Below are 25,131 nucleotides of genomic sequence, written 5' to 3'. Positions count from 1 at the left end.
TTGGCCCTCTGGCATCTTAATGCCTTGCTGAGGTCGCATTAATTGCGTTAATTCCTGCTCTGCTCAGACTCACAGCCCCATCTGGTGGCACCAGGGCTCCTGCTGGAGCACCGGCTGGCAAAGGTGAAAACTCCTGAGCTGCTGAGCTGGCCTCCCATGTCTGAATGAACCTCTGGAGCAAAACTGCCTCTCTGGAGGATCTCACAAAGCTTGGCCAGCTGCTAAAATAAAAACTAAACCAATCTGAACGAAGCTGTACTGGGGAGAAGGGTCTCTCATGCTTTAGAACCTATCTCTCAGAATATGTTGTCTGAGGAAGGGCTCATGCTTAGTCCCTGCTTTTAGAAAAGGTATCAACCTCTTCCAAAGGCCCCACAGACACACACAGAGGTGTGTCTGGCTCTGACCCTGTGTGCAGTTCAGCCCCTGGTTCAGATATTTAAGCAGAATGTTAATCTGTCATGTTTGTGCTCCCAGTCGCATCAGGAGGATTCTTGTCACTTCAAGTAAGCCATACTTAAACACTGGTGCTTTGCAGAATCTAGTGCTTTTACCAGTAGCTTCAAACTTTTTGTAATTGTGTAATTTTTTTCTTTTAATTTAGTTGTATTTTTTTTTCTTTTACTTTAGTTAAAAAGCTCTCCGTTTTTTGTGGAACTCCACAGTGTGTGCTGTCTTAAAGGTCCATTCCCACTTTCTTAAAATAGTGAAATACCAAGTAGGTAGAATACAATGTCCTGTTTTTCTTCTCTCTTTTGAAATAGGTGTTTCCTGATATCTTTTAGCCTTATAAATGTACATTTAGCAAATAATATAAATCATCCTTTACTTACCAGACAGAATGGAACATTTGAAAATTAAATATGATGTTACAGCATCTGCATAATTGAGATGACCAAGGGTATGGGTGTGCTGATGTCCATCTTCATTCTTGGGAAAGAGTCTATTGCTTTTCAGTAGTTTTGTACAAAAAGCACTTGGCCAAACTTACCTGCCCAAACAGAAATGGCAGGGTTTGGTTAAACTGTTCTGTGAAATTATAAACAGTAAGAAACTGCACAGTGAATTTTCCACATCCTCACCTTTGCACAATACATAACCACAATTTAATTGTGTTGTTTTCTTATTGTTGTACAAAAGAGAGCCTCAGCCTCACTTGTGCCATGCCTTTATTTTTTCCCCCTCAACAGTCCTCCCAGTCTCACTGGTTGACAGCAGAGGAAAGGAACCAAGTTTTACTGGATCTCAAAACTTCAGGCTGGTCTGAGCTGGGAGAAAGAGATGCCATCTACAAGGAGTTCAATTTCAAAAATTTTAATCAGGTAAAGATTGTTATATACCACTTTTAATATAAAGGAAATGTAATTGCTTTAATTTCCATATGATCCTGATGGGAAAATATTTATGTTCAGAAGTTTGGGAGTATCCTGGTGGGGCCAAATCCTCTTGGATTTGCCCTGATGAATTACTCTCAGATTCTGATCTCATTTGGTGGAGTAAATTAATTCCATTTTGTAGTTGATAAATAGATTTGTTCTAATATTACAGTTTCTTGATTATAATATTCAGGTCAGGGTCAAGGTTGGTATTGTGGAAATACAAGCAGTATTTGATCCTGATTTTTTTTTTTTTTTCATTACTAGCACTCGTAAATAAATGCTGGAAATACATAATTGATGGCCAGTGGGGATCATTTTTGTTAGGGAAATACGTGAAAAAAATGGGTAAATATAAGAAAGAACAGAAAGTTTTGGAAAACAAGGTGGGGAAAATAGGAACATTTCACCTTCTAAACAGGAATACAAAGTTCTAGTATATCCTTGATGGAGTTCTAATAGCTGATCTTGCAATATCTTTGGCACACAGAGTGCACAGAGTGCTGGTTTTTATTTATTTACATCACTGGGTTTTTGTTTGGAGGCAGGATCCTGAGCCACATTTCACACTCACAAGAACTTGCCTCAGACATCAATTACAAACTTGCTTTAGAAATACTGAATTTGTCTCGAGGTCCTTGTTCAGCTACATTCCCCTGTAAATTCCTTTCTAAGGAATCATGACATTTCTTAGAAAAAGTCACGTTCCCAGAGCATGCATTTCCTTTCTGTTTTATTTCTGAGGGAAGGGTGAGCTCTTTCTAGGGAGGAGAAAGAATTTCCAGGGGTTTGTTGGGATGATGGGTCTCACCAAGCTGGTTCTTTCCCTCACTATGGAGGGACATGGCAAGCTCCAGTCTGGGGATACTGTGGGTTTGTTGGTGTGTGTAGGGACCAGGAGCTATGCTGTGAGTTGTTTATTTATATGGCTATGCCTAAACCCAGAACAAGATGTTTTAGGAAACCACAGTGATCTGGGTAAACAACAACTTGTAACCTTGGCCCTTTTTTTCCCTGTTTCACTAATTGTCATAGTAAGGAAAGCCCTGGCAATAGAGAGAAGGTGGACGGGGTGAGCTGGGAAAAAGCAAAAGAGAAAAACAACTGCAGAAAAATCCAGCTCATTTAGCAGGACAGTGCTGGTCCAGGGGGCATGTCAGAGCTCTGAGTATGTTTTTAACCTGAGTGTTAATACAGAGCAAATAGAACCAAATCAGTTCATTCAGAGGGCAGTGAAGGGGAGAAGCCCATGAGGGGGAGTTCACAGGAAGCCTTGGTGAGAAGTGCAGGCAGCTGGGGGCTGGAGCAACCACGAACGAGGTGAAATAGAAGTGAACCTTGAAAGAGTTGAGATTTTCTGAATTCAGATATTCATGAAACGGCATCTCTGCCTGGTTATGGTCAAAGTTTTTGTTGGTTCACAATAACTAGAAACGAAGTTGCCCCCAAAGTTGATTAAAAAGCAGTTTTGCCCACTGTAAATGAGTAACTGACTTTGATCAGATGGATTTAGACATTTCCTCTCTGCCAACAGACCGATGAGGAGACAAATCAATGTCCTGCACCAGCAGGTATCTGGAAAACGCATACTTTGATAAAAATTTACAAAGTTGTATTTTTTTTGACAGTGTAGATTTATCTTAAGGCATGGGTAGATACTCACAGGTCTACCTGTACCCATGTCTTCCTGATTTGAAGGTGGATGGAGCACATACCAGTATAGGAAGTTGAGTATATTTAAATTATCTTATTGGTAAATGATGAACTATATGCTCATACTTTGAGTACCTGTAGTAATGGGAAGAGTATTTTTAAAAATTGCCACTTGAATTGTTTGGAAGATATTAGAACAGTGTCTTTCATTCTTAGCTGATTTCATGGATGTAAGGCAGAAATGATAGCAGAGGCTGGGAGTTGACTTCAAAACAGAATTTCTGCCCCAAATTGTGAGAAAAAGCCATGCAGGTGGGTGCTCTGGGCAGCTTTGGTTGGATCAAGCAGAGATGTGAATATCTAAGGGCAGAGTTTCACCTGTTGATTTTTATGGATTTTCTGCAGTGTCTCCTTTGCAGTTGCAGAGGGAAGAAATCATTCATGTTCTCGTAGTCCAGGAGCGGGCTCAACATGCAGATCCCAAGGGCATTAGATACTTAGCTGGTATTAGAGAGCAGGTATTTGCCTTTCGATAAGTTGAAGCTGAAAATAAATTTAAATTTTGCATGTATACTTAATTTTATTCAATTATGCACATATGCTTGTATTTATAGTGACTATTAGTAAATACTGTTTACAGTTTACTACAACCTAGGAAACAAATAGCAAAAGTGGAGCTGTACCTGCCTTGTACTTTGGGAGAGTTTAGTCCTGCAATGAAAAAATGGAACTTGTAGGTACAACTGCTTTCATTTAATATAATAAATATTCTATTTACAGGATTTAAAGTGTTTAGTAAAAGTCAAAGGACTGAGAAATGTCATTTCCTCAGTGATCTGTCATTTCAGTCATCTTCTTGCTGCCCTTTTACAGATGGCATAAAATCAGGTGTGGAAAAAAAAAATCACACCCAAAAATACAAAAAAAAAAATTACAAAAAAAAAAAGTGGTTGAGCTGTCATGAAAGGTATTTCAAATTTATGTTTTGCAGATGATATTGGTATGATTAATGTATTCTTTCTTTTTTTTTTTTTTTCATTGCTTCTTGCAGATAATATTCATGATGCATGGAAAATTCTGTGGCTTCAAAATCTATGCCAGGTTTACAAAGTCCGTGTATGTCAACAGATGTTAAGAATATAAACACAACTTTTATTATAAAGTTGTGCAAATGTGTAGACATGAGCTTCGTTTATGTATATTATTTTCAGCATGAGAATGAAATGAAACTTCTGTGAAACAAGGGTTATTTAGATTCCTGAAGTTTTCAGGCTGAGATTAGCTCAGTTAAAAGCGATTAGCAGTGAGCTGCCTTTGTAAGGCTGACAAGCTAATGACACTTCTGGCTCAGGGAATCAGTTTGTAACCCACAATTTGAAAGCACTGATGGTGTTTGTTAGTCTGAAGATATGTTTTCATGAAGATGGACTTTGGTGGTACAGTTCTCTGAAATAAGCTGGAAACCAGCCTGGGGTTTCTGCTGAAAAACATTGGTTGGTTTTGTGCATGCCCACCAAGCATCAGTCCTGGGGGACTGGATAGTATTGGCTGTATGTTCCCATTATGTGAGGCAGGCTCCTGGTGGGTTGGTGTTCTGCATCTTGTATAAAATAAAATACACCAGTGGTGGGTGGAAAAATGCAGTTCAGCTGTGGAGGAGAGTGCTGTGTCTGGAAGAACTGTGCTGATGACACCAATGCCTCCATTCCTCTTCATGCCTTGCAGTTGCCCTGAGCTATTGCCACTGTGGAGTGGCAGGTAGGCAGTGAAGAGTTAAGACTGGAGTCTTTTACCTTCAGCACCCTTGATGGGGTGCACTCACTCAAAGCCCCCAGGTTGAGTCACTTTTCCAAAGGAACATGTGCTTGGCAGAAACCTCTGGCTGTGAGTGAGGTTCTGGAGAGGAGGTGGGCTTGGAGCACTCTGTGGCAAGTCCCAATCCCTACTATGCATCTGGGTGTTCATGAGCCTCTACAAACCTCACAGCCTCATCAGGGAGCTTCTTTGGGGCCTCTCTCCCAGGCTGCAGGGCAGAGAAGAGTGGCTGGTGAGGCTTTCAGGCCATGGTGTAGCATCCATGAAGGGATGCTCTCATGTATTCACATCTTTGTGCTACTGAAACAAAATGGTTTTCTTCCAGTGGAGCAAGCTCTCAGCTTCCAGTCTGCTTGAACAAAATTGGGAATTGGGGTAGGAAGTTAATTTATGCCTCCAAATCATGCTGGTAACTTCTCCCATCGTTTCAGGGTAGTTCACCATGGGAAAGAGGCAATAGGTCTAGTTTAAAGATGTGAATTCCTCCCAGATTCATCTGAAGCCCAGTCCTGGGCTGGGTGGGCAGCTGTGAAAGGCTGTGAGTGCAGAATGCCAAGTGCTCAGTTTGGGTCCTCTATCCAGCTGCTCACTTTTCCTGAATTTGCAGGAACATCTTAGCTCTGAGACTTCCATGTCTCTTGTCAAACTTGGTTGGATTTGACCAGAAGGTTTAAGGGGCAACTGCCTGTGTGATTGCATTTCCGTAGGTAATCACACCAAGGCAGCAAATGCAGTTGGGAAATTACAAAGGTGGGCAAGCTTGGTGATGGTCAGGTTCAGATTTACAGCTGCTTTCTTTTATAGGGTAAGTTTTTAATTATGTTTGCTTAAAAAAAAAAAAAATGTAGGAAGTCTCCATAAGGTCTCTAATGCCATTTTCTAAAATGACAGGAAATCAAATGCTCTAAGAGTTTTAAAGCTATTTCAGATACATTTTTTGTCTTTTGGGGCAAGAGGGTGGAGGTGGAAGATGAGCCTGAGTGGAGAGGACAGTATGGAAATGCTGTGCACTAAGAGTAGAGGCACATATGTCTCAGTGCAATCTGTGTCTTGGGTTTGGAGAATATATTTAAAGATCTAGCAAAAAATCTAGGCATATTAAATAAGTTATTATTCTCACTTTGCATTTTCTTTCCAGATTTGCTATCTCTCTTGCTTGGAATATGTGAGACAGAGCATGTTATAGTACATGCCTTTTTTTCTCCCTCCTGGTGATGCCAATTTTTTTTTCTTTTGGCTGTAGGGAGACATTCTCAGATTTGTCCCTTTAAATTGATGATCCTTGTTGTATGATCCCAGTTAGACATCCAATGAATTTGGTAGGATATGCAATGCATACTCTTGATTTCTTTCAATGGCAGAACTTGGTGCCAGTGCCTTAAATATAATCCGGGTCTGTCTTTCCTTCTTCTACTCCTGGCATGTTGCTTTGTTTATTACGTTCATCAAAGGTTGGAAAATTTGGTTTTATACATATAGGCAGTGTATTTTGTTTTCACTTTATGTACTTAATCTTTTGGCTGTTTGTCTGAAATGCATCCACACCTTTTATGTATTGAAAACATTATATCCTTCAACTTACAATCTGCAGAGTTAAAATGAATTTTATGGTAAATATTCAGTTGTGGACCACATCTCCAGCTTTTTATATGCCACAGTGGTCTTGTGGGTTTTTTTCTTCTCCATTGTCTGATAGTGAGGTCATTTTCAGTCCTCTTGAGGTATTTTATTCCCAGCCAGATGCAGGCCATATATTAAAAGTAGCACCTGTGGCTAATATCACAGCAGCTTACCATAAATTTACATGGTAACTAGGATTATATCTGTCAAGACTGTTAAAAAATGTCTCGTTTTAATTTGATTTCCAGTATTGAAGGAGCTCTCCAACATTTTGCTTCATAACTATATTTTAAAAGTTAAAATCACTCCATTGTTAAGTTTTATAGCACTCCCAGTACCCATTAAGTTGATTTGTTAAACGGGGGTTAGAATAAAGCAAGTTGGCTACAGGAGGATCGGAAACCAACCCATTTGTGACAAATTTAGTCCTCGCGTGTGAATCTTCTCGGAGCCCGGGGAGTGATTGGATTCAGGTGCAGCCTGTGTCAGTTGTGTTTAACCTCAAAGCCTGAGCAGCCTCAGCCCAACTGTCACTTCTGCTAATCAAAAGTTGGACCCATTTTCATACATTTTGGGGGGAATTGCTATTTTTAATAGTGTTACATACATTAGTATACAATTTAGTAGTATTGCTCTGCCAGCTCCTTCTGCTAGAGTTTTGCATTTGATTGCCTGTCGACTAAAAATAAATTATTTTTATCGAGCTAGGTAGGTGCTGGTTTTCATATAGGCTTTCTGAAACTGCTTCATTTTCCATTATCCTTTGAGTCCTCTCCCATATGCTGTGATTTGTGCACCTGCAAAGTTATGAAAGTATTTCTTTTGGTAGTTATGTTGTTCACTAACTTCCCAGCGTTTATGAATACAATAACTGATTTATAATAAATCAGAATTATTTATGAGTGGGTTTACAGAGTTGGGAATATCTTTGTATCTGAAAATAATGAATTTTGGGTGTATTTACCTGTTGACATTTTCTTTTATTAGAAACTGATAGCGAAGTGAAGTTTCTGGAGCTGGCAGAGGTTAACCTGCAGGCTGAAACACAGTCAATGAACTGCATCAAGTGTCTCAGAGCAAAGCACCAGTAAAAATATATGATTCCTAGATGGTCACACCTTCCTTGAGTTTATTCTTGGGATTGACTGAGTAAATAAGAGTCTCGCCTCTGAGTCGGCGGGTCAGGGTGCAGCTGTGGGACCTGGACATGATCCACCTGCCTGCACCACTGCCTGCCACTGCCTGTGGGATGAAGGTAGTGCAGGCTCTGGGGGAAATGAGACGTTCCAGGGACACGGCTTGTTTGGAAGCTTGTGATTCTCCTTCCCTAGCCTTGGAGAAAGAGGAGATGATACTGGAGCTCTGGTGAGGGTGTCCTGTGTCCAGTGATGCTTCCAATTTGTTGGCAATCAGTGAGAAGTTATGCAAAGCTTGGAGGTCTGTAGTGGTGGAAATGTGTTATCTGATTGTGTCTAAGAAGAAGTGAAATCCTTGGAGCTGGGAGTGGGGAAATAAGGTATTTATTTTCTTCTCACAGCCTGCCATGTACAAACCCACAGAATTGTAGAATGGTTTTGGTTGGGAGGGATCCCAAAGCTCATCTCATTCTGAACCCCTGCCATGGGCAAGGACACCTTCCACTAGATCAGGTTGCTCCAAGCCCCTTCCAAAGTGGCCTTGAACATTTCTAGGGATGGGACAGCCACAGCTTCTCTGGGCAGCTGGTGCCAGGGCTTCACCACCCTCACAGGGAGGAATTCCATTCCAGTATCCAATCTATCCCTGCCCTCTGTCAGTTTGAAGTCATTCCCCCTTGTTCTGTCACACTATGCCCTTGTAAGAAGTCCCTCCTTATGTCTCCTGCAGCCCTTTTAGGTGATGGTTCCTCTTTGTGCTGTTGAGTATCCCATCTCCTCTTTGCCAGGGTCTGTGCATGCAGATGTCACCACCCTTGTATCCCACCTGCCTGTGACAAGTGCTGTTACAGTACCCATGTCATCATTATAATTTCATTGTGGCACTGCCAGTGGTGTCAGGCCACCGGGGTTATTTAAAATGTCACAATATTAATCATATAAAAAAAAAAATTATCTTTAAAGTGAAGACTCCTGAGTGGTCATATGTCCTTCATCTCTTTCATCATGCAAAATGTCCTGTCCTGGTTGTGGTAAAGTTTGCATCAGGTTTTTTTTGGTTTTGGTTTTTCTGTGACATAATTGGAATTTGGCATCGTCATTTTCTTGATGAGCTAAGTCATATTTCTCCCTAGAACAAACCATTATTATTTTATTATTTATAATTATTGGGGTGTGTTGTTTCTAATTGCTGAGTTTCCCCCCTCAGTAGACCTGTTGTATCTCCTTTTATGCACTCCACTGCTTAAAATCTGCCCAGTTGACCTTTGGGCTGCTCTGCAGTTGACTCCAATACAAATGCTTTTCTTAACAGATTTATTATCACTCAAAAGTTATTACAGGATTTTTCATATGCTTGTTGCGTGCATCGATCTGAAAATGCAAAAGAAATTGTCAAAATGCCTTTTGGATCTCACAAGCTGTCTTGTAAATTTGTAGCAAAAGAAAAGTTTCTTTTTTTTTTTGAGCTGCACAGATTGATTGCTTCAATTAAACAGAACAAATAATGTTCTATCAGCCATATTGACAGTGTTCAAAGAGATAAATGGGAGCAAATCCATCTAATTTTAGCTACAGTTTGGGCACTTTCCATGATAAAACACTTTTGGAAAATGAATGAAAATTCAGTGGGTTTGAATTCAGTTGAACAGCTTCATTTGGGAAAATGAAAGTATGACTGCCTCTTTTGAAGATGGTCACTCAGATGAACGTTTTTATCTTTTCAGTTCAGGAAAACTGGTTTTTGAAACTCCTTTATACAATAAAATTTATTTTTATGGGGGAACTGGAATGATGCTGGTTAAATGCAATCCTGGTTGTTTAACCTTTTTCAACCCCTTGCTTTTGGAGCAACGCCTGCCCACAGTTTCAAACTGTAGATTGCCTCTCACTTTCTCATACTCCCACAAAGGAGTGACACGCTTTGGGATATTATTCTCTGCAGCTGTAATTAAAAATGGACTCTGGCTAGCAGAATAAACTAAAATAAAACTACAACGCCCCTATTTCAAAATTAACCATTACTCACCAAAAGCACATCAAACCCACTTAGCGGACATCCGTTAATCCCGCCGTGAGCCGGTTCAGGCTTTAATGCACACTGTTTTACACGTTAAGGGGTTTGAAGTCGTGGGCCAGCGCTGACCTTTCGCATCTGCTCCTCTCGCAGTAGGAATCTCCGCTCGCCGCTCCCCGTCAGGGCGGATTAGCGTGACGAAGTGCAGCTCTTCTGCTGGCTGCAATTTCGGGTTTTGATCAGAATTATTTCTTTCACAAACAATCACGTTTGGCTAAAACATTACATCTGCTCTGAAAAGCCACTGGCACGGCCATCGTTTATCAAGGCAAGGCGTGTGGAGGTTTTTTAGCCCTCTTTTATAAAGCTGCAAACCCACTTTACATGGCTTTTTTGGGGGAGAGCTTCCTTTCTTGCTCTTCCCCTTGCCCTTTATTCCTTTAGTTTTGTTTTGCTGAGAGGAAAAGTCATTTTGGACAAACACAAAGCTGGTTGTGATTCTTGGAGGGGTTTGGTGGGAGCACAGTGATGAGTGGGAAGCCCTGTGCTGAGTCAGCACTGCACTGTTGGGTTTATTTATTGCTAAGGATGCTTTGAAAGAAAATATTATTTATTCCTAGTATCAGAAGAAAAAGTCCTGATTGCATGATCTACCGTGATTTTCCTTGGACTGGGATGAGAATAACAACAGACAGTTAAATATATGTCTGTGTATGTCCAAAGTATCCCTGGTTGAGGGAACGTTTACTCTGCCCTGCCCAGAGAAAACTTTGTGTTCTGGTAAGAAAACAACCAGCAAAAACCCCATAGAACTTCTCAAAATATTGCTTATCAAACATACTCTCACTTCCAGGCATATGTTTGGAGCATAAGAAGGGGTCTGAAGATAGTGGATCATGTTAAGTGTGGGCTGAGTACCTGATTTGTTGGCTGTTAGGTGAGCTTTGTCCTAATAACACAGCTTAGTGTAGCTGCTTTTATCCTTTTCTCTGTGACCTGCTCCAGCCATTCTTCCAAATAGCAGAGAAAGGAGATGAAGCTCAGATTGAGGACATGTATAGGTCCCAGAGGGAACAGTGGGCATGGAAAACCAGGCAAGGGACCCAACTGTGCAGAGCTTGAAGGATGCCCCATCTTGTCTGGGAAAATTCTTGGTCTGTCCTACTCTTTTTTTCCCAAATGATGTGTTGTTTCTAGACTTGAAATACCTCGTTTGCAAAATAACATTTGAATTTTATGGTGCAATGTAAATTAGCAGCCTACCAGTGCTGGCCCAGGTAATTCTCATCCTGAGTTCACTGCCCCTTTTTATCATCTGAACTCTTCTACTATAAAAGGTGTCCAAACATTAAAACTCATTCTGACAGTACAGTTGGACACCTTCAGCAGTTCAGTTCAGTGAAATGATCCCCTGACTGCATCTGCAGTAAATGGTCCTTAGTTTGCTTTATTGCAAATCTCTAGCTCTTTTTAGCTTCTGGCTTGGCCAAGAGAACGATTGGAAGACCTGTCCAAATTTTTCACATCTCCATCATGTTTTCTCTGTTGCATGTTTGAATGGCTGAACTTGTCTTTAAAAAAACAAACTAAACCAAAAAAGCTGACAGGGTAGTGGAAGATGAAATGGTCATGAGACCAACATCTTCTCTCAATCCATCATAAAGCAAAGCCTTTCTTACCACTCTTTGATGTGTTCTTAGGATCATAAATGGCAGAGATTTAGAGGATTATCAGAGGCAGGATATGATTGCCCTTGGATGTTCAGCAGAGAAGATGTTGGATATTAAACTGATAGTGTATGTAATCTCTGCCAAAAGACGAAGGAGAATTTTGTCTGAGCATCCCTGTGTTATCAACAGCATGTGAAGTTCACTTTCATGTCTACAGAATGAAATAATTCCTTCGCATATGAGTAAAAACAAACATTGGGGAAAATTGCAGAATATTTTGTTCTGCTCCAGTCAAATCTGTTTCATCCAAAATGTGGCATGATGGGATAATGAACTTCTCTGTTCTTCTACACCATACCTGCACTCTGTAAAAGTCAGAGGGTTTGAGAAACTTTTAGAAGTAGAACATTCACTTAAATTAATTCTGATTTGCTCTGGTTTACAATAGCTTCGTGTCATGGGCTGGCACTGTGCTGTCAAGGATAATTCATTGCCCTTTGCCTTAGCAGAGGACTCAGTGCCTGAATTTTTCAGAAGGTTGGAACTGGGGACTCCCTGCACCTTGTTACTACTTTATTTTTATTGTGGTTTGCGTGATGGCTTTATTACAGTACAGCCAGGGGTTTGATTTGCTGGACCAAACATTAGTTTTAACAAGTCAAATTATCATTGTTCTTTCAGTTGTGCAGCCAAAGGAGTTTATTATTTTAAGTGCCTGATTACTTTAGCAGGTGCTCAGTTAATGGGCACTTCACTGTGTTATTTCATGTTTTTAGGTAGGGTGCAAAAAGCTCATTTTAAAAAGTCATGTTTCTTGAAATAGCTGTTTTATTTGGTGCAAACCTCCTAAGGGCAACCTTTATATTCCATTTTTTAACACAAAGCACACAAAAATGGCCTGGGAGGTGGAGAGCCAATTTGAGATTATGATGTGGCTGAAGGATTTCTTCCATATTCTAGTTCAGTCCTGAAACCTGGGATTATTCCCCCTTATTTTTTTCTGGAAAATGTAATTTAGAGACCTAAAATTTTAATAAATAAATAATATTTATTAGTCTATAAGTACTGAGGGACCTGTGGAAATAAAGGAAAAATAAAAGCATTTCTCTTCTGTATTTTGATATGAAATGACGCATTACAAATACCACATAACCTAGTTCCAGGTGAGATTTGAATTTAGGGTATCTACTTATTTTGCAGAAGTTGTTATGGGCAACTGTCATTATATTTATCTACCTATAAACAAATAAATGTAATTTGTAATATGGTTGTATTGGCACTGAAAATTTTATCACTGCCAGAAAGTTTTTATGCTGCCTTAAGACATCTCCATGTTCTCTCACTTCTGCTCCATCAGGTCTATAAATCTTTCTGGTGGAACAGGTGATTAGTTTTGGTGTGAAATCTGTTTATTGAATCACCAAGAATATTATGTATTCTGTTCATGAAAGCCAATTGTGGCAAGTGCAATCACTTTTCATAATAAAAAGGAGAACAGGAAGAAATATCTTCAGCATGGAGGCTGCTGGAAAAGTCAAGGTGTGATGAAGAAGAAGGTAATACGTGTAACATTTTGTGGTTTATTATTATCAGTAAGAGAAAGAAGGCCTAAATTCAGCAGTTGTTAAAATCCTGATATAAACAGGCTTAGAAAATACCAGGTTCATGTTTGTTGTGCAGACTGCACACAAGGGTTTTTTACATACTTAATGAGCTTAAGAGGAGGAAGAGAGCAAAGCAAGGAGCAGGATTTAAGTGCAGCAGCTGAGTGCTCTCTACTTTTCTCAAAGTCCCTTTCCTTGCACTGATCTGTGTCCAGTGCCCATAGCAAAATAATTGAATTTGCTTTTTAAACTGGTTGAATCTCAGATGGGGCAAATGACACTTGCATCTGTTTTATGGCTGTTGATGGGTTTAAGGTAAAAGAGGGTAGATTTAGATTGGATATAGAAAGTTCTTCCCTGTGAGGGTGGTGAGGCCCTGGCACAGGTTGCCCAGAAGAGCTGTGAATGTGCCATCCCTGGAGTGTCCAAGACCAGGTTGGATGGGACTTGGAGCAACCTGGGATAATGGCCAATTTTCCTGCCTGTGGCAGGGGATTAGAACTAGATGATGTTTAAAATGCCTTCCAGCCCAAAGCATTCTGTCCTGATTCTGTGATGTCATAGTTTAGGTCACTAAACTGAGGAAGAGGAAGCCTTGGACTCCAATCCCTTTGGAGAGCTGCACCTCAGGCACTGTCAGAACTGTGCTGTGCCCAGGGCTGCACTGGTGGCAAAGGGTGCTGAGTGGGTGCAAACTTCCCTTTGCCACCAGTGGCATGGGCTTTTCCTGGAACAGCATTCCTGAAATTGCCTTCTGTCATCTCCTGTGGCTTTGACATTGTACCAGTACCTGTGTGAGAAACATCCCCATCGAGGCAGGGCTGTGCCTCCCAGCTCCACTCCTCTCTGCCTCCATTTATTCTTCACGTTCTTCAGACTGGGAAATCATATGACAATAAACAGAAATACTCTCGGTGAAGAGAGAAGGGGAAACTGTTGTTTATCTGGTCAGGTGGTTTAGATTAGCATTGATGCTAGTCTGTATTATGTTACTTTAAATCATAGTGTCCCAACAGGACATAAATTATGAAGATTGTTACAGTATGTTTCATCCAATGTAAGATCAACAAATTGGAATAATTTTTTTAATAGGAAAATCAGTGCTTTGGCAAGGTTATTGTTGAAGAATTTAATTTAACTTGAGCTTTGCTTGCATTATTTCTTAATATATAAAAACTATTTGCATAATGTACGAAGTATAAACATTTTTAGAATCAAAGGCAAGAATGCCTTTTCCAAGATTACATAGAGTGGCAAACTACTTAGAATAGATCAGTGTTTGTGCTTTTGCTGTCAAAAATGTTTGATATAGAGCTGGCAAGCTGGTTTCTTCACTGACATAATTGTAAACAAGTGCTGGGAGACAGAAACAGCGTTCTTTGGAGAACATGGTGTAAAGGTTTGCACGTTCTCCACTGCACATCTAACACAGCAATTTTACAGCTGCAATAGGAATGTAAATAGGTAACTTTTTTTAGAGTGTAAAGCAACATTGCATTTTTGTGTAAATGATGTATGCAGATAAGTATGGGGGATGCAAGTGGTCAGTTCTGGATTTTCAAAGAACATTGTAAATGTAGAAAAGCATTGACAATTCAATTGGAAATTGGAGTTGTAGGGGTGTTTACAGTTTCAGATATTTCTATGAAGACAGAAATGGCATCTCAGTCCATGCCACAGTGTCTTCAGTATTATTCTTCCATCCTTTCCCCTCTTTAGTATCCTTCAGAGTTTAGAGCACTGCTTTCCCCTGTGACAAGTGATGCTGTGGAATGGGAGGGTTGCCTCTGTTCACAATATTTTGCTGCTTGAGCTGTTGAAGAGGAGAAAACCAAATTTCTTCCAGTGGTGTTGTTCACCTTCAGACTCTGTTGGCTAACCATGCCAGGATGGGGTGGAATGGAGACAGTAGGAATTGTAGGCACAATGCCTGAATCTTCCTTGTCCATGCCTTGAAGCTCAGCATAGAGATGTGGGACGTGAGTAACCTGAGTTTAGCTCTGTTTTGGTGCATGATTATTTGCATTCTTAATTACTGTCCCACTGTTCATGGATTGATATTAAAAAGGGGGGGGAGCAATAAGAAGATGTTCACCTGATTGATGTTGTGTATGAATCCAGACACAGACAAAAAAAAAAGGAGAAAAATATCTATTGCCATGTGGATCCAGTGTCCCTGAGGGTGGTTTGGGCAAACTGATGATGCCAACAGGGAAGAATCCCAATATGGGCATGTGGTTTTGGGAATGAATACGTGTCCTTCTGTACTGCCACCACCTTCATAAATGTTAGTTAGATTCCTCTTTTTCTATGTTTTAACTATGTTGTCATTTTCAGATAAAGAGTGTAGCTTTGTGATTTATGCATATTTATATGATATAAGTATTTAGTGATGGAGTAAATAGAATCAACATAAAGTCCAATTTTTTCCTGAGAGCACAAGAGAAAATGTCATGAGAGCCCTCGTGACTAGTAGCTAATCCTGACTTATGATATCTTGACTTTAAAGAGCTTTTTCCTTTTATCTGCTGGCTTGTAGCTCACTGTTAGGTAGTAATGTTGGCTGGATATGTGAAAGCTTCTGGAGTCTGGGAGTGAACCATAATGATTGATTTTATAGTTACAAGTGTCAAACTGCTGAGGAGAATACATGCTGTGCCCTTGGTACTTTTTATTCAGGTGAGTGGAGAGCAAATGTATGAGGTATAGTTATCTCCTGTGCGACAGTGTCACTGTAACCTGAGTAATTTATTAATTTCCCACTGATAAATGGTACAGATGCAGCCTGGGTGGCAGAGGAAGGGAAGACAGGTAGCCCTCGCACTGCAGAAGGTCAGGGTTAATGCTACCTCCAGCATTATAATGACAGATGGGAGGCAGAAACCTTAATGTACTTGTGATTAACACATACTTTCCTTGGCTGGGTGTCCAGAGGATTTAAGAAGCCCGAGTGCTGATGTCATTTTTTAAAACAAACAAACAAATAAAAAGTGTGCATGATTATATTGTCGAGCCTTTCAGCTGTTTTGCTTAAATATCTCCACTTTGAGTCAAGTACTGTCAGCTGCTTTCTTCTGGAGATGCACGGAGGTGATCCATCATGGGGGACTTGCAGTGGCTGATGTATGAGCACAACACAATGACCTGTGAGCCTTTGATGTATAACTCATCAAGATAATGTTGGCAAGCATTGTGCAAAAGCAGCGTGTTTAAAAAGTATTAAGATGAATGGATTCCTTGCTTAAGAAGTGTGAAAGGAAGAATAATGGCAGATTAGCTCTGGGATCCTGCGGTTCTCCCAGAACTGTGCAGCGCTGTGTGGAGGGAAGAATAATGGCAGATTAGCTCTGGGATCCTGCGGTTCTCCCAGAACTGTGCAGCGCTGTGTGGAGCAGAGGGGTGGATGGAATTTCATCTTTCCTTCCACTTCTGACAGCAAAGTGTCTGGCCCTGGTTTTCTCTTTCTCTGGCAACAGAAGTAACATTAAGTTTTATTTTGTGATAGTGGATTACATCAATTTCTAGAGCAGCTTGACCAGTCACAAAACATTATGAGATAGCTGAATTCTTTTAAAGTTTACCTTGGGTTTTTTTTCACTTTTTTAGGTTAGCTTGTTTTTCTAAAAGTAGCCCTGATTTTTATCTCATGGAGACATAATAGGGCTGCTAGTATTTAAGAAACATTTTAGATGTGAAACACCATTAGTTTTTAGTTCCTTCTTTCATTACCTTAAAGAAGCGAAGAGATGTACCAGTGCACCCAAGGCATCTTGTCTCTGCAGGATTGCTTCACTCCTTACTTACATTGCTCTTCATGGCTCCTTGCAGGGACTCTGCTCTCTGCCACCCCTTGGGTGGTGTCATCTACTTATGTGAAGTTCCCTGAATGTCTGAATACTATTTTAGCTTAAATTTCCTAAAAGGTTTAGGTTAAAAATGTGTCTAATATGCCTATTACTGAAAAAACAGAATACTTCATAATATTTACTTCATCAAAGTCTCTTTTAATACTTCTTTATGGCTTCTAGAAAATGCACAAAACCTTTCTTTCTCCTGTCTTTTTATTTTTGAGGGAAAAATTAGAAAAAGTTCTCATCTGGGGCTGAGGGACTGCAGATCCCTGTTATTAATAGAGAGAAAGTCAAGACTGTGCCGGATCTCACTGTCATGAGTGAAGTGGTTGTCCCACTTTCATCAAGAAATGTGTGATGGTCTGATAAACTCTGCTCACCAGTGCAGTCTTGACAATGATCTTGCACTGCAGACTGCATAATAATTTTCATTATTTTTAATTAAAGTTGAAGAAGTGCAGACTCCTGCTCAAATTAAGGTTGGTTGTGTTGCCGGAATGCGGTAATTACTTTAATTGATCACAAGATAGTTTCCTTGATCACCAATTAGACCAAATTACCGATCAAGTTTCAAGACGTGAAGAAATGTCCAAACTGATTTTGTGTAATAGTGTTTTCATATCTAATCAAACCTAAAGATCTTTTCCTTCCAGAGCCAGTTGTATTTTCCCAAAGAAGGTTAAGGCTCTACAAATATAAAGGTGATTAATAAACAATAGTGTTCCAATTCATTTAATTAGCAAAGGAAGTATTTAAGACCTTAATGGAAATTGTGTTGGTGAAATTGCTGAGTAGAACCATAGCTCATTTTTTAGTGAGAGATACATTTTGTGTGTAATTAAAGTAAACTAAAATGCAAGGAGTAAGTTGCTGTGGGTAATGTGCAGTGAGGGAGAATGTCTCTGAGCAGAGCAGGGCAAGTATGAAGGTGGGCAGGCTTTGTCCTTCACTGTGACACTGGATTGCCCTGGTTGGTTCAGTTGCGAGCAGCTGGAGCAACAAGTGGCAGGACGTGTCCTGGGGAGAGCCCACTGTGCTGGAATTTATTCCTTTTCATGAGTTGGACAGCCTCAAGTTGAGCAATCTTCGGTAGGATGGACAGTTTTGAACATGTCCATTTTACCCAGCTGGAGACTCTGCTTTCTGCAGGGAAGAGGCAGTGGGATGTCATGTTGGTGCACTGACTGGGGGGATTTGGTGCTCTACTGATGAGGAGGATTTGTCATCTGAAGTGTGGAGGAAGGTATATAGAGCAAATTAGTTTTTTAGAGTTATTTGCTTGTGTAATTCTCTCTGTATGTTTTTTTTGGAGCAGTGATTATTGTCTCACTATCAGTGACTGTTTGCAGTGTGACCTGGGTCTGTACATGGGTGGGTGAGTTCCTGAGATGAACAGATACCAATAGAGCATACCCAAACCTGCTAGGGGGTTTTATAAATTTATTTTTATTTTTTCCCTTGCTGTTTGTTTCTGTACAGGCAGTTTGGTTGCAGGCACATCACTGTTTTAAACTTTTGAGGATATATCTGTGTATAGATTGCTGTGTTGGGAATAGCATTCTTATTAAGACACTAAAAACATTTAAATCAACACTTAATTAAGTTTTCCAAATCATTGCTAACATTGATGCACAACTTGCAGGTTTCTACTTCAAAGCATGCTGCTGAAACATGGGCAAATTTTTGAAAGTAATTGTTCACTCAGAGTAAAACTAAACTGAGCAAGAGCTTCAAGGGAAGTTAGATTTTTCTGAATTTTGGAAAGCTCTTAGGTCAAAGAAAAAAGGCTTTTTAATTGCTGACAGTTTGGTGATTTCCAAATGACAAACCTCATTGGAATGATTTTCTCTGATTATAACATTTGTATTCATTTGACTGGCAAAGCGACCAACAAAGTCATTCTTCATCCAGGCACCAATTCTTTTTTTTTTTCTTTAAAGGTTTTTGCAATTTGTGAGAGGGAAAAAGACTTGAAACTATTATCAACCATTATATGTTATTCATTGACCACATGTTTGTTTGAAATGGCCATCGCTTGGTGGAATGCGGGCTATGTGCATTCTCTTCCATAAATTAGCACTAAAAACCTACCTAAATCAGGTATGGTTTTGTGGAGCTTGTTGTATTATAATCTGAACCAGACTGTAATGTGGATGTTCCTCCAGCTTTGCATGTTAATTCAGGTCCTGAACCCGATGGATGGAGCTTGGTATGAACAAAGCCTGCTGCCTGCATCCTGCTCACGCTCCCAGGCCCGTCGGGCCCCACTGCATAATTACAGTCTTGATTTGCATGGACATTCTAATTTTCTTTATAATGCTGTGATTTGCTCCTAAGTATTTTGGCAAGGGCCTACTATTATTTTCCTTTTGAGCCTATGATAAAACCTGCATCCTGGGGGAGCATGCAGGGACAGAGGATCGGAAAACCTATTTTAACTCATTTAAAGGGAAAATATATCTCACAAAGCAGAGGGGCAGGCCCACCTGCTGCCTTTTCCTCCCCAGTGAAGTAAATAGCAAAATGGTTAAATGGAGGGATGTGTTTCTGGGAGCAGTGTTGGTCATACTGTGGCATGGTGCTTAATTAGAAATGGCACATTTCTAAGAGGCAGTAGAGGATGGAGGACTTGGGATGGATATTTAAAATCCCAATTTTCAAATCCCAGTATTTAAAATCTCTGCTGATGTGAGAGATAAAAATCACTGCTGGGATGCAATAGCTTTGAGTCCTGAGCTGAATCACATTGAGCAGGATGATTTACCAGGGTCTGCAGGGGGTCATTTCAGCTATACTGGGAGATGCACCAGTGACATGAGAAGTTCAAATGCCTCTTTAGCACACACAAAGTCAAGGCGCAGCCATCTGGGGCATCTTGAGGAGATTTTGAGATTTTGGAGTGAATCTTGCCAGTCCACTGCCAGTTCTGGCAGGTGGACTATTTTCCTCTTTGCTCTCTCTTTCCCTAGGCTTTTGGATTTATGACACGTGTTGCTCTACAAGCAGAGAAGATGAATCATCACCCGGAATGGTTTAATGTCTACAGCAAGGTAACGTGTTCACCAGACCCAGTTACTCACACAGCGGTGGAGTTAAGGAGACCAAACCACTGGTCCATATTCTCTGCCTTTATTTGTAGCTTTTCTATAAGGTAAGGGAATGGGAGGTGTCTCTGTAAGAGATTTGAGATTTTAAAGAGATGCTGAGATTGTGGTGAGGAATTAATAATGAAGCTCTTTGCGCCTGCTGCCAGCAGTATGGTTGGGGTCTGTGGCTTCACCTCTCTGACTGAGATCTAAAAATAAAACAGAAGCCCTTAAACTCTTATTTAGCCAACCTGAATAAATTACTGTTTTAAAACTACTCACCAGCTCTCATTCCTGTCTGTGCAGCAGGTCAGGAACTCAGTGGTGTAGGGTAGCAGACTGTCGGTACCTAAATGGGAGCCTGGCAGTCTCAATTTAGATTTGATTTTTAAAAAATTGTAGGCTCCTATGTCTCAACATAGCAGCTTATAAAATTTGTTTATAATATTACCTAACTGATGGTGGTCTCATATTTACAAGGGTTGCAAGGATTACTGCAACCCTTGAATGAAAGGTGCTGTGTGAAGGGAAAAATTATTGCTTTCCCTTCAGCTTTATTTTCTAATACTTCTCATTGCATTGTATCACATTGTTTGTTGTAGCATTTAGTGAATATATGGCAATCCCACTAAAAATATCCTGAAAGGACATGTTGATAAACATCCTGTAGTTCAGACCACCACCCTCAAAGCAGGACATCCCACTTCTCCCTGCAGCTGAAGCTCCCAGCAGAGACTCTTCCTCATCAGCCCCTAATGTCATCCTATTCAAGGGACATTAAATGATCACTGTAAAAAAAAAACTGATCACCCACTCTTCCTGATATTCTTGGATTTCTAGAATATTCAGAATTTGTGGTTTTTTCCTTTTGAGTCTTTCTAAAATCGCAGTTGAAGGCAAGACAGAATAATGCCCAACTTGTCATCTGGCTCAGTCCAAACAGACCTGTGTTGCAGCTGTGCCATCAAGACTGTTTTTTTTTTAATATAAATTAATCTGCAGCAAGCTTAAGAATTTTTTCACCGCTGGGATGGTGGTTCTTAACAAAATGTGAGCCCCTGACTCAGCTCTTGGCAGCTTGGTCACTGGCCCGGGTTCTTCATGAAACTGATCCATGGAATTTAAACGTAAAGAGTGAATGATTTAATCAGACACCTCTTCTTGGATGAAGCCCAGGAATGGAAAGCCTATGTTATTCTGCAAAGGGGCTTTTATGGTGAGATTCCAGGCTCTGTAAAGTCTCCTCACTTACAGCATCTTCTGGTTTACATGAGCAGGGAAGGTCCAGCTTGGTGCTTGCCAGGAGCACCAAGTAAAACCAGCTGACTATGGAGACACACAGCGTTCACAGTGAACTGCTGTTCAGCCTACGTGTCAGAGTTTAAAATGCTTTTTTCTTTGTAACCTCTTTCTTTTCCTTTGTGATAGGTTCAGATAACTCTGATTTCCCACGACTGCGGTGGGCTGACCAAGAGAGACGTGAAGCTGGCTCAGTTTATTGACAAAGCTGCTGCCTCAGTTTAACCACGATGTAAATAGCTTTAATACAGTGTCCACCTATATTTTGTGTTTAAATGGGATCCCTCTTTCCTTGTAATCGTGATTTCCAAAGCCCATAGAGAGAAGATATTTTTTAAAAGCTGTAGCTGAGCTTTTCTGACCTTCAGTACCTTGGTCTTGAGACCCCTTTGGATGCCTGTGCTTGTACTTTCCCATTGCTGGCTCTGCAGGAGGATGTAGTGGATAAACCAGCAATAAATAAGTTTTGAACAATCCTTTTTTAAAAACTAAACTGAGCTGGAATAAAACCAGGAGCCCATCTATGTGTGTTGGTGTTCCCCAAGCCCACAGGGACTGGTGGCAGCTGCCATATGAGCTTCCGCCATGCCTAGCCACTTCTCTCTTACGGATTTGTACATCTCTGTGCTTCAAACAGCCTAAGAGCAGCCCAGCCAGGCTTGGTATCATCATCTCTGCCAGTGACAAGTGCAGGGATACTGGGAAGAGCAGTGCAAGCTGCTGCTGGTGTGTCCTTGGAGTTGAAGCTCAAGTGGCAGGAACAGCTGTATGCAGAGTTACTGCTTGAGAGCTTTTTCCCATCTGAGAGTATAGAATCACATAACCACAGACTGGTTTGGGTTGAAGCTCATTTCAACCCCCTGCTGTGGGCAGGGTCACCTTCCACTGGACCAGTTTTCTCCAGGCCCCATCCAGGCTGGCTTGGACACTCCCAGGTTCAGGACCGGATCTTGGAGTCGCTGAAAACTTTAGCACTGGGTACCGCAAATAAAAAAAATATCCTGGTGAGCCCCCAGCTCCCACACCATTAAATGAAGCATGTGCTTGGCACAGTCAGTGCTCAGCACCCTGCAGGATTGAGCCACTGTTGGTGTTGTAATGCTCCAGTACCTGCTGGATTAGGCAGGGGGTGGCTTGGCCAAGTACCCAGAGCCCTGGCCAGGGCTGCTGGTGGTGAAGAAAGCTGCATTAGCAGGATTCTTGCTAAGCTGGGCTCGACTGAAGCTATGCTTACCCACTTTTTATTTTCATAGCTAGAATTACTCATTGCAAACATTGTTGCAGATCCCACTGACAACGTTTAAAATAATTTCTTCCATGGTTTGAATGTCTTTGTTTTTATCCTATGATCCTCCCCGAGACAGATTGCCAGTGCCGGCAGGGAGGTTTCATTCTGCTCAAAGCTTGCAGGAGGGCCTCTCCCCCTGAGTCCCCCTGCTGAATGTCCCCAGCATGCTCTGTCATGCCCTGTGAGCAGCTCCGGCTGCGGCGCTCCCGGGAGATTGACACCTCCGAAATGCCGGAGCGCATTGCTCAGATGACACCGGCGGCACAGCCACCAGCTACCGAGAAGAGAGATGCACCAGTGCCAAAATCTATATCGGGAGTACATGCGAGGTGTGTGGTCTCTCAGATATTTTGGGATGCAAAATGCCATGAACTGCCACCCAAGTGACTGTTGATAAAATAAGAAAGATATTTTTTATAAATCCTTAGCAAGCACCATCGCGTGCTAATTGGTCACATACAGGAAGCAAGATGGGGTTTATTATCGGTAACCCTGCTTGGGATATGAAGTTAATACCTAAAAAGACCCAAATTCAGACTATGTGCTCAGCTGCTCTTTTCTCACAAGTGCCTGTCCCCAGTGAAGTGGAGGATTTCCCTGATATGGTTTGAAAATGGTCAGTGTTGTGAAGAGTGAATAAACAAAAACAACCAGGCTGTGATGTCTCCTGTTACTGGTGGGGAAGTGAAATGAGCTTCACCCAACGTTTTGACAACATCTCTAAAGAACTGTGTAAAGTCTGTTGTTCAGAATTGATACATAACGCATGGGCTTTGAATAAAACCAATAAAATCAAATTCCTCCTTTGTAATTTGTTTCTTTATTATTGTACATATATGACAAAGCTGTTTAGTTTGAAGATAAATTTAAGATAAATAATATTTAGTTACTGGGAGGTCTTTGGTTTAGAATATTGATATTTATTTACATACTCTGAGGAAAAAAATCCCCATCAACTAATTCAGCTCAGAGAGCTGCACTGTCTGGCTATGGCACAAAGCTGTGGTGGGGGTGTTGAGAATCCTGACCAAAGAGGCCAAAATACTCAGGAATGAGGATGGCTTTGAAATGCTTCAAGTGTTACGGTCAGTGCTTGTTTAGCCATCATTTTAATCATTTAGCCATAGTGTAGTCACTTTGTGATAACTTCTGGGGCATCCCACAGACCTATAAGCAAAGTGAGCATTGCTGCAAAATGTAAATAATAATATAAAAATAGGACAATTGAGGAAGGGATGCACAGTCGCTCTGAGCTGGAACTTCACAGCAAACTTGGACAGCAAGGATTTAGTGGCAGATGCTGGTTTGGGGCCAGGAAACTCTGCCTAAGGCTCCTCTTGAGCATCATTTGATCTGCTCTGTGCAAAAGTAGCTAGTGTAGAAGGTTTGGGCCTTTCCCAGGTGGTGGCATTGCTGGAGGTGTGCTGCTCTGTGAAGATAGGGCTCAACCAGCTGCCCAAAGTGCAGCTTCCCCTGCTGTGCTGGCTTCTCCTCCCAGGCAGCTTGGTACCTGCTCCCCAAGAGCCCACAAAGTTGCACTGTAAGGCAGAGTGTTGCTGCTCCTGCCATCACCTTTCCCTGTTTGCTTCCAGGCTCAGATCACCAGCCACCAGGTTAAATATTCTTCTGGAGTGTTAGGGTTTTTTTGCTTTAAGGCTGATTGTGGCTTGAAATATTTGGATAATCCCTCAGAAACAGTCTTCTTGCCAGAAACTCCCCTGTGCTGAGACTGATACAACTTACTGTGTCAGCCCCACCAACCTTGACCGTGGTGTATGGGAAACACTGGCCCTGGGAGACCCTCCAGTGGTGCTCTGTGGCCACAGGAAATTAAAAAGCAAAAACTCAAGGCTGGGAGAGCAGAGTAAGAGTGATGCCTGCAGTGTGCTGTGTGTTGGGATCACTGCTCATCTCCTGGAAGGCTGTAGATCAGACCTTCACAGAACCAGCTCTGAAATGGGGCCAGAGAATAATCCTTTTCTTTCCCCATAGTGGGAGCTCAGGTCCAGTAAAATGTAAAAATCATATTGAAATGAGAAGTAGTGGCATCAGATACGCTATGGGGCTCTGGGAATAGGGTCCCACAGCTCTGCAGGAACACATTAGAAAGCAAAAGTTTGTGAGTTGCGGCTCAGTCTGGATGCAGCGGCATTCCTCCTGCCCTTCCTCCTCCTGGCTGCCCAGACTGGTGCTGGAGTGGCTGAAGAAGAGGTGGGTTTTCTGTTAATTAACCTCTCTCACCTCAGACAGTTTGGACATGAGAAGGCTGACGAGAACATGTCCTCACCCAGACAGCTCTCCAGGCTGGAAGGATAGATTGATGTGGTTACTTTTAATATGTCCATGACACATCCCTGGCTCCAGGATGGGGCTGGAGGGATCACAGCATCCCTTGGGACATGTCTGGGCTGTGGTGCTGGTCATCACTGCCTCTTCCTTGGCCTTTTCTGGAGCCTTGGGCATTAAGCAGAGTAAAACTACAGGGTGGATCCCATTGGAATTTTTGGTTGGTTTATGTGTACCAGCTGTCTCAGTGCAAGGTCAGGGGTGCAGCATCAATGGATTTGGATGAGGACCACAATTTTGCCCTTTCCCTGCTCCAGCACTGTCTTTGTGCTGTCTTGAGCCTGCCAGGTCCTCAGCCCTGCTTTGCCTTTCTCCCCTCTAAGGGGCTTTTCAATCCTGCAAAAAACAACTTGAAAGTTTTGCACTTTACACA

The 25,131-nt window shown here is 41.4% G+C and overlaps 1 protein-coding gene across 1 annotated transcript; it reads left to right on the top strand.

The window, feature by feature from the left end:
• Nucleotides 1-634: 634 nt before the first annotated feature.
• PCBD2 (pterin-4 alpha-carbinolamine dehydratase 2) lies at nt 635-23,223 on the top strand (the record flags this gene model as incomplete). Its single annotated transcript, XM_015641487.1, has 4 exons — nt 635-718; nt 1,191-1,322; nt 19,709-19,789; nt 21,254-23,223. Coding segments are annotated over 4 exons (393 nt in total), but the record flags the coding sequence as incomplete, so codon positions are not given.
• Nucleotides 23,224-25,131: the final 1,908 nt, after the last annotated feature.

Source organism: Parus major, chromosome 13, assembly GCF_001522545.3.
Source record: "Parus major isolate Abel chromosome 13, Parus_major1.1, whole genome shotgun sequence".
NCBI lineage: Eukaryota > Metazoa > Chordata > Aves > Passeriformes > Paridae > Parus > Parus major.
The sequence above is the reverse complement of the archived record's forward strand: the minus strand, read 5'-3'. Positions and strand labels throughout refer to the sequence as shown.